At 47.5% G+C, this 10,581-nt stretch overlaps 1 protein-coding gene across 1 annotated transcript; it reads left to right on the top strand.

Annotated features, from left to right (window-relative positions):
* Window positions 1-4,528: 4,528 nt before the first annotated feature.
* Window positions 4,529-8,028, top strand: LOC120383052 (olfactory receptor 2B2-like). The gene is made up of 2 exons (XM_039500688.1): window positions 4,529-4,545; window positions 7,104-8,028. Exons 1-2 carry the CDS (start codon window positions 4,529-4,531, stop codon window positions 8,026-8,028), a joined length of 942 nt encoding a protein of 313 aa, XP_039356622.1.
* Window positions 8,029-10,581: the final 2,553 nt, after the last annotated feature.

The following is a 10,581-nucleotide window of genomic DNA, read 5'->3' as shown; positions in this document are numbered from 1 at the left end:
GACCTTCTCCATTCCCTCTTCCGGTGGGAGGCGGCCGCGCTACAGTTCTTCATGCTGCAGCCCCACTGAGTGTCATAGGTCTTCCAGCACGCTGACATTGTGACGCCTGCGGGGTGCTAGACCTGCTCCCAAGCCTGGAGGCACCAGCCTCCCTTCCACCAGGTGCAGATCTGCAAGATGGGCATGGAGGTCTTTGTGTACAGGCCAGGCATCTTGGAGGAAGAGCAGAGAGAACAAGTGCTTCTTAAAGAAGAGATTGAGGCTCCCACAAAGGGGTGGGTCTTTTCTCCAATCTCCACTGAGGATTCGGCACAATGGTAGTACTCTTTGATAAGAAGGCCTTCCAGAGCAGGGACATCATGACATTCACAGAGTGCCAGGCTCTCTGCGGCACCAGCCCCTCTGGGAATGTGGTGGGGGCATGTGTCATCTACAGCCACATGGCACTGAAGGTCATCAGGTTCTTCCAGCTGGAGGCGCTCTACCCACTCTATGCATCCATATCATCCACCTGGTCCAGGACCCCCAAGCCATTTACACCTCTCACCTATCACCCAACACCTATCTGGTCATGTTCATGTACAGGACAGCATGTACGTGGCTGCAGTGCACTGCCCACCTCCTGCCCTGTGTGACACTACCTCCTGACCTGCTATAATGACTTGGTCAGGGATCCACTCTGCCAGGTGGCCAAGTGGTACCACTACACGGGCCTGGCTTCCTCCCCCAGCTCAAGCCCTGGGTGTGCAACATCACCCACTGATCCAGGGTTCTGGACCTTGTGACACTCCTGGTGTGGAGGGATTCCAGCAAGGTCTCCTGACCCTGGAGGCACTAGCTTATCTTCCACCAGGTGCAGGAAATCTGTAAGCTGGCCATGGAGGTCTTTGTGTACAGGCCAGTCAGCTGAGAGGAGGAGTAGAGGGACCTAGCACTTCTTAGAAAATAGATCAAGGCCTAGACAAAGGGGTGGGGTCTTTTCTCCAATCTCCCCTGAGGATTCAGAACAATGGTTGGATGCTTGGATAAGGAGGAGCTGCCTCCCCAAGCAGAGAACCCACCAGGGAATAAGTCACACACTTGTCCAGTGATTTTCCCACAAACCCGGGGCTGGATGCTGTCAGTGGATGCTGTGCGGATCAGTCAGGAAATGCAGACCCAGCTACCTGCACTTGTGTGGACCCAGTGATAGAACCCCTTTCCTATAGCACTAAATACACAAGACCAGTTCATCTACAAGCAATCTATCCTGCTGCTAAATCCTTTATCCGCCCTGCAGAGACAGATAGTAGACAGGACTGGGAGTCAGGACTCCTGGGTTCTCTCCCCAGCTGTGGAAGGGGAGTGTGGGTTTAATGAGTTAGAGCAGCATACTTGTCCTGGATGCTAAGACTGAGCAGCCACCTTTTATCCAGAGATTTAGAAAAGCTGTACTGCCATCCTATCTCCTGTGTCAGTCTCTTTTGTTAAAGACAGGAAACCACCAGTCACAGCCATCAACTGAACTAAAACCTTTTCTTTCCCACTATGAGCGATTGTCTGACAAAAGAAGAGAGTCTAATGGCCTGCTAAACTTAGGGTTGTGAGTTCAATCCTTGAGGGGACCATTTAGGGATCTGGGGCAAAAATCTGTCTGGGGATTGGTCCTGCTTTAAGCAGGGGGTTGGACTAGATGACCTCCTAAGTTCCCTTCCAACCCTGATATTCTATGATCCTATGAATTGCTATCCTCTCTGAATGGGTCTTTTGAAAAGTTTGGGTTACGTTCGGTTCTCAGAACAAGCCAATGGCAGATTCAAACTGATGTATGTCTTGTGCTGAAATTCTTTTTCTTCTGGTACATCTGATTCAATACATTTCCAGACTTTGGCGTAAATTTTCTGGTGGTTTGCCCATGGGATTGAGCAGGCTGAGGTCTCTGTCCTCAAAACCCTGAACCAGGTTTGACTGCTTAGTGTTGTATAAGTGACAGGATCATGCTAACACCTGTGATCTCTGGGCCCCCTTATTCCACTGGAAATTAACACAAAATCTCTCCCGCTGCTCATGGGGCTCGCTCGACTTTGACTCCCTTTGGATTAACTTCGATTCCCTTCTTAATCTGAAGCAGAAAAATTTTTAATGGCCCCACAAGGGACTCATCAGAGGCCATGTCACAAATAGCATGTTTTTAATAAGTCCCAATTGCTGGATCCCACAGCTGGAGCCAGGAGCCAAGACTCTAACAGTGCCCAACATGTTGCATTCTGAAGCCTAATGAGGGCACTTACTCTGCCAGGGACAGTTGGCACCAGTCCCAGAGTTTCCTCTGTTACAGACAGGGGCCGAATATCTTGGCACCAGATCCTTTGCCAGCCAGTCTGATACTACATATCCTTCTGCATCAGGTCATTGTCCAGTTACTCCAGTACCAGATACCCTTCTGTATCAGGTAACTGTCCAGTTATTCCAATACCCCATGCCCTTCTGCAAAAAGTCATTTTCAAGTTTCTGTAGTGTGTAGAACAAGCCTATTCATCAGGTGTAAATGCAGGCATTTGAAGGTTGAAAAGATTTGTTCTATGATGTTGGACACTGATGCAATTCTTTTTTTCCAGGTTCTGGGTATAAGCCAGGCTTAAGCTGTTATTTACCAGCCCCCTGGCCTGACCTAACTTTTCCCACAAAACTGTCAACCCTGGTCCTTGGGGCTCTGCAAACATCACCAGCTGACTGCCAGCCCCTTGGGGACGATGCAGGGAGGAAACTCTCCCCATACTCTCCAGCTCTGACAACCATAAAGGTTTGTGTCCCTCCCCTCACACGGCCCTTAGAAGTCTGGGACGGAGATCCTGAGCTGTGTGGGAGGAGACACCTGCAGTCTCAGAGACGCGGGGCCCTTCCTGGCCATGCTTTGGACCTCAGCCCACCGAGACACATAGAGATACCATCCCCGTAAGCTTGGAGACACAAGGACGGCTTTAGAGTGGTCTGGCTTGCCAGCCATCCTTCTAGCCATCCACCGTACATTTCTGCATCTATTCAGCTCTCTCCTCTTCTGTCCATCTCTCTCTTTCTTTATTGTCCTCTGCCTTTCTCTGTCCTTCTACCAATTCACCTCTGACTTCCTCTCTTTCTCCACATCCATCCTTTTCTCCATCTGACTCCCCCTCTCTATTTCCATCTGCCCATGCCTAGCCTCTGTCAGCCCACACACACTCAGTAACTCTCTCTCTCTCATCTCTGGCTTTTCTAATGTTCCCAGCACTGCAGTCGCTGGGTTCTCAGCAGCCCCTTCCCACTGAGAGAGGCTTAGGACATCCCCACCCAGCTCGGGTTTCCAGAGCCAGAGGTGGCTGTGCTGCCCACACAGCAGGTGGACAGAGTTAGCTGGTTTCCTTACCCACCTCCTCCCAAACCCCGTAGACATTCAGCCCCTCGGCCTGGGGTGCCTCATCTCCGGGCTCTGCAAGCACTGAGCGGGTTTCAGTGAAGGGGAGCAGGGATTGCAGCTAAAACTCTGCCCTGGTATCAGAGCATCTGAACAGCCCGGAGCTGTTCCGGCAGGAGCGGTCTGGGGAGAGCAGATCCGGAGGTGAATGAAGGTGAGTCAGGGGCGGAGGGGATTTGAAATAGGCAGAGTGAGAGAGTGGGGAAGGGAACAGCACAATGAATGGAGACAGGCAGACAGACTGACCGGGGGATTATGATGATTAGGATGGATGGATGTTTCCTGCCACATCTCCAAAATCAGGGTTGTTACCAGCATAGGCTTATCAATAGCACAGATGCTGTGGCCCCAATCTGAACTGGCTGGACGGAGCCTTGGTGGGAGTCCAGTGGGTGCATGGATCTCCAGTGGTGGATCTCACTGGAGTATCAGGAGCAGTTCTCTTTTTAACCAACCTTCTGTCCCACCTTACTTTCCTCCTAAAGTTTATTTTCTCCCCCAGTCTCTCTCTGGAGCAGATCCTCAGTGGGTGCCAACAAGTTATATTACAGTTGAACCTAGAAGCTCCCAAAGAGATGGGTCCCCATCGTGCCAGGCACTGCACAGACACACAGTGAGAGCCAGTCCCTGACCCAGCTGAGATCATCAGGGTGACTAGATGTCCCGACTTTATAGGAATCGTCCTGATTTTTGGGTCTTTTTCTTATATAGGCTTCTATTACTCCCCACCCCATGTCCCGAGTTTTCACGCTTGCTTTCTGGTCACCCTGAGATCAGGGCTCTGTTCTTTTGGGTGCTGCACAGACTCACAGTAAATGAAGGACACACAATCCATGCCCCAATCTAAGTAGGCGAGACAGAATAACGGAGGGCGAAAAGGAAGATTATTGTTCTCACTTTTGAGATGGATACTGAAGCAGCTATCCAGAGTCCTCAGCCAGGACTTATCCCCTGGACCGTTCATCGGGATAAGACCCTCTCACTCACTCACGTTAATGTATTCTAGAATCTTCCCATAGAATCATAGAAGATTAGTGTTGGAAGGGACCTTGGAACGTCATATAGTCCAACGCCCTGCTCAAAGCAGGACAAATCTCCATGTTATCATTCCATTCGTACTCCCATCACCCCATGGCCATCACTACATTGTGTGGGACTGCAGGTAAATTGGGCAGAATACAATTGCCAGAGTCACTTTTTTATACTGTTTTTCCGTCAATGACACAGCCCCTCCCCAGCTCATCCCAGCATTTTGGAAACAATAGCGAATAACCCATCAAGTTTAACTAATGCCTCTCAACTGTGCTGCTGAGGATTCTGTTTCCTTTCAACTTTCATTCCTTGTCTTCATCTTTCTGTCCTGAAGCCATTTTTGAATGAATGGCCAAAAGCATTGCTCTCTGACAACCATCACCACCTGTATCTTCCTCCCTGTCTTTTTTCTCACTCAGATTTCTCTGCCTCCCTTCTTCCTTCCAAGTCTCACATGTATGGATGTACTTATTCGGGGGTAAAAAAGCCTCAGTAGGTGCCCTTGTTCCTGTCAGGGAGTCCAAAGTATTTGTAACATTCTTAGCCTTTTTGGGTGATTCTGGTAGAGTTAGAGCAGGGGAGGAGAGGTGGAAGAACAGGAATGAAGATGAAAGTGAGGATGGGGAGAAAGTTGAAAATGTACAACATGGGAGGAGAAGAGATTGAATGAGGATGTGATGAATGCTAGCTACATACAGTATTTGGTATCATATTGACCACTGTCTTAGAAATGCAGACAGACAGGGTGGATGAGCTGATTTCTTTTATTGGAGCAACTTCTGTTGGTGAGAGAGACAAGGTTTTGAGCTTACACAGAGCAGGGAAAGGTACTCAGAGTGTCACAGCTAAGTACAAAGAGGAACAGAAGCCTAAATAGTTAACACATATTTCAACGGCTCGTTCAAGGTAAAGTTGCCAGAGAACTTGTCTCCCGTCATAGAGGGGAATGGGCAGGCGGGAGAACCTGGAGGAGGAGGCTCAGTGGGTCACAGATTGTTATAATGAGCCATATATCCAGCCTCTGTGTTCAATTCGAGATTTTAGTGTCTAGCAACATTATGAATTTACAACATAGACTTGATAGGGTCCACATCCTGAGCCCCTTCTTCTGGCATTTCAAACAACCCCCCAAGCTCACCATTCTCAGCATCGTAAGCAAGCTCCCCATAGTGCAGGTCACACCAACTCAAAGTGGTACCATACCCTGCCAGAACAACAGACACAAAACCCGCAGCCATATTTCCATTTCTATGATGACCAACAGCATTCACAAAACGGATTTCAAGATCCATTACTCTAAAACACACCAATCACAACATGTGGTGTATCTCCTCGATTGCACTAAGTGCCCCAACAACAAATATTAGGGTGAAACCAGACAATCACTATACTCTTGAATGAACTCACACAGGAAAATGATAGAAGACAAAAATACACTATCACTGGTGGGTGAAAACTTGACACAAAGCTATCACTGTATTAATGACCTATCAATCCTCATTCTCAAAGAAAAGCTGCACAAAACCTTGAAAAGACCAGCCTGGGAGCTTAAATACTTGTACTGAAAAGTCTGCTTCACTTTGCATTTTGTTGTGACACTCACCAAAGGAAGCTTGTTTGTTACCCTAGATTTGATGGATGTGTGCACCCCAGAATGCAATCAAGATAATTGCAACCATATTCTGTGCATTGAGACACGGTGAATTAATAAAATGGAACACCACATAGTTAAGAGTTAACTGGAAAACAGCTTTTAGAGGCAAGGTGAAAAGTAACTGGGAGTTTCTGCTAATCAGAATGGGAGGAGGGGAAAGAATGGTCAACAAGGGAAATTGAAAACCTTGGTGGATGGAAGACCTGGAGTCTGGGCACCTCTGATAGAAGTTTATTGAAAGTTTGGGAATGTGATGATTTTGTAAAGGTTATTGTGACCTATGTGTTTTGTAGAAGTTAGTTATAAAAGATCAGTGAATACAGTGGATTCTGGAGCAGTCCTCTGAAGCCATTTAGAGAGATGTTTTTCTCGACGACTGTCCACTCACAACCTGCTGCTAATTACTCAATACCAATCCAGTTTTTAGGTAAATATCTGGGCTGCTCTAAATCTATTGCTTATGTCTGTGTGCACTTAAATCTAATAATAATAGATAGTGTCCTCTTACTTGTATTAATATTTCATAAGGCAGAATTGCTGTATTCCCATTCATTTATCCCTGACAACACCTGGAGTGAAACAGTTAAGTTGCCCCTGCTGTGGGTTCTGAGAACCCTTGGTAACAGATCCAATAAAAGATATTATCTCCTCCGCGTCATCTTTCCAATATCCAGGGACTGACCCGACTACAATAACACTGCAGACAGACAGATGAGAGATTTCCCTGACCTTTGCATAAATATATGCAGTGCTGCAGGTGGGTCATTCCCAGGTTATTAGAGATTCTGGCATTTCCCTAATCCATTCACTTAACACTTACCTGTCTCCTAGGACTCAAGGCTACCAATCCGAAAATACCCACTGTCAGTCCCAGCACTAGCACCTAGTATCACAAATCTCCTTGCTGCAGGATATTTTTCACCCTTATTCTTTCTGGCCCCTACAGGTGATGTATGGCAAAAGGGCAGGGGAAGATGGAAACCAAAGTTCCTTGGGGGAATTCATCCTGCTAGGGGTGTCTGACCAGCCACAGTTAGAGCTGCTGCTCTTTGTGCTCATTTTAATCTCCTACACCATGACCATGCTTGGAAACACCACCATCATCGTGATCTCATGGCTAGACCCCCATCTCCACACGCCCATGTATTTCTTCCTCAGCAACCTCTCTTTCCTGGACCTTGGCTACGCCACTAGTTTTGGCCCCCTGATGCTGATGAATTTCCGAAGAACTCACAAATCCATATCTTGGGCTGGCTGCTTTGCCCAGCTCTACATCTCCCTCTCTCTGGGTTTAACCGAGTGCCTCCTGCTGGCCATCATGGCCTATGACCGTTATGCCGCCATTTGCCAGCCGCTGCGCTACATGGCCATCATGAACCACCGCTTCTGCCTGCAGCTGGCGGCCACCGCCTGGTTGTGCAGCTTCGGCAACTCCATCCTGCAGACCATCCGGACCCTGAGGCTGCCCCGGTGTGGGCGGAACCAAATTGATAACTTCTTCTGCGAGGTGCCGGCCCTGCTCAAACTGGCATGTGTCGACACCTCTGCCAATGAGGCTGAGGTCCTCGCCAGCTCAGTGATTTTCCTGCTGGTTCCACTGTGCTTCATCCTGATAACCTACGGCTACATAGGCGCCGCAGTGCTGAAGATTCGCTCAGCAAAAGGCAGGATCAAGGCCTTCAACACCTGTGCCTCCCACCTGGCCGTGGTGTCGCTCTTTTATGGCACAGCCATTTCCACGTATCTACAGCCTCCATCCAGGTACTCCCAGCACCGGGACAAGATAGTAGCCCTCTTCTACACCATGGTGACCCCCATGCTCAACCCCCTCATCTACACGCTGAGGAACAAGGAGGTGCACAGGGCGGTGCAGAGGGCACTGAGGAGAAACATGACTGCCCAGGAGGTCTGAGCTGGGAGAGCAATTGGCACAAAACCATCTCTATCTCTCATAGCTACCGTAACCTCTTCTGTGCCCATGTGGAGCCTTCTGCTCTCTCCACAGCCCTGGCCCTCTCCACCCACACAAACCCTTTGGCCTCTCCCACTCTGCAGAACAAGCCTGCCCTAATCTGCCCCACAACATGCCTTCCCTTTCCCACCCCACACAAACCATCTCTCACTAGCTCAGAATGTCCACTGCGAAAGAGCCCAGAGCCCCAGGTACTCAAAACCAAAGCGGCATCAGGAATGAGTGGCCCATCTACAGTAGAAGGCCAAACAGTGGCAGAAGGATTCCTGGCCCGTCCTTGGTGGAAAATCAGTCTGCATACAATGCTGAGAGGCGCTCAGACAGTGCCAGCAAATCTATCAACTTGTGTGAGTGAGCATTTGGAGACTAACTGCCAAAGTACCGATAGCCGAGGTGAAGACCAGTTGTTTGTTTGATACTGGCTCAGAAATCACCACTATTACTGAGCTGCATTTTCAAAAATATTTGAAAGATAAGAAGCCAATAAGAACATAAGAACGGCCATATTGGGTCAGACCAAAGGTCCATCTAGCCCAGTATTTGTCTATCGGCAGTGTCCAATGCCAGGTGCCCCCGAGGGAGTGAACCTAAGAGGCAATGATCAAGTGATCTCTCTCCTGCCATCCATCTCCATCCTCTGACGAAGAGAGGCTAGGGACACCATTCTTACCCATCCTGGCTAATAGCCATTTATGGACATAGCCACCCTGAATTTATCCAGTTCCCTTTTAAACATTGTTATAGTCCTAGCATTCACAACCTCCTCAGGTAAGGAGTTCCACAAGTTGACTGTGGACGGCATGAAGAAGAACTTCCTTTTTCATACACCAAATACATAGTTTGTACATGTAACAGCAGCTGATGAAATGGCAACCCCAGAGGTGGGATGCCTTGAAACAGATATAGAGTCTATGGAGTGAGTCTTTCTCTACCAGTGGGGTGGTAAGTGGCTTTGATCTTCATTCATGTGGATCCTCCATTAAAGCTGGTTGGGAATCTTTTACCTCAAAATTCTCTTGTCAGAATATGCTGATTCATCCAATCTGAACATTTTGGGGTGGGGTGTCAGTGAGTGACAATATTTTTTGAGAAAAGTAAAAAAGTTTCAAATTTGTGGAAACCTCCCATTTGGACATTTAGTAAATGGAAATTTCCATCTTTATGGTTCAACACAAATTAAAGCTAACTAGAGATTTTTAAAAAATCAAAATATTGTGAAATCGCCAAAACAAAACAAAACATTTCAATTGACCCAAACTAATTTTTTTTTTTAATTTTGGTTCAGGCAAATTTTCAAGATTTCAACCCTTCATGCTGATTCCAGATGGCAAATGGTTTAAAATCTCAAACAATTTCACAAGATGTGAACAGCTTTTCCTACCCATCTCTGTTTTTCATCATTCAAGTGCCCCTCTCAAGATAGCATTCGTCCGTGAGTTATATGAGCAGAGCAGACAATGAATTCCTGCCCAAATATCCCTCACTTTATTAAACTCTTGCTACATCATCTACCGGCCAACTTGGTAACTAGCGGGCCAGAACTCTGCTAGTGTAATCACTTATCTCCACACACAGTATTCGTATCTATTATTTGTGTTAAGCTGACAGCGGCGAGGTGCCCAGTCATAGAGCAGGTCCCCACTATGCCAGATGCTGAACAAACACAGAACAAAGAGACAGTCGCTGCCCCAAGGAGATGACGATCTAAGTATAAGACAAGAGACAACAGATAGATACAGGCAGATGCGGGAGCACAAAGTAACAATGAGACAGGATCAGTCAGCAAGGTGAGCAGTGGTCTCGACACACCAGCAGCTGGTTCTCTGCCTCATGGAAATAATTAGTATACTGGACCCCCTTGTGCTAGGCACTGTACAAACACCGAACAAAATGACAATCACAAGGTATCAGGCGGGATGCAGGAGGTCAGGCTGGATGGACCTTGTAGTCTTTTCTGTCCATAAAGGCTATGATTCTATTACTACAATTTTAAAGGGGAGTGGGGGGGGGGGAATTGACAGGCCTACGGTGGAGGGTTGGGAATGGAATATAAATTCTTTCCCTTCTCTGGGGGTGCTGACTCTAATCCAGCTCCAGCACAGATAGACTGGGAATGTGTTATAAGACCTGTCCTCACTGGGAGTGCTGGCTCCAATCAGGCCCTTGGGCAGGCACAGGGCTGTGTGTGGGAATGGAATATGGGGCTTTTTTATAACAAATAAAAGACAGGGGGAGCTGAATATAAATCTGAAATTAGGAATTGTAGAAAATTGATGAGGAAAGCAAAGGGACACAAGCAGATTTAAAGACAATAAGAAAAAGGTATTTAAAATATGTTGGGGGGGCAGGAAGAATCCTGACAATGATATTAGGTCATTACTAGATGGAAATGGTAGGCTTATCGAAAATAATGCAGAAAAGACAGAGTTGTTCAATAAATGTTTCTGCTCTGTATTTGGGGAAAAACAGGAGATATAACCTCATCATATGGTG

Source organism: Mauremys reevesii, linkage group 15, assembly GCF_016161935.1.
Source record: "Mauremys reevesii isolate NIE-2019 linkage group 15, ASM1616193v1, whole genome shotgun sequence".
NCBI lineage: Eukaryota > Metazoa > Chordata > Testudines > Geoemydidae > Mauremys > Mauremys reevesii.
Note: the sequence above shows the minus strand (reverse complement) of the source record. Positions and strands in the feature narration are given on the sequence as shown.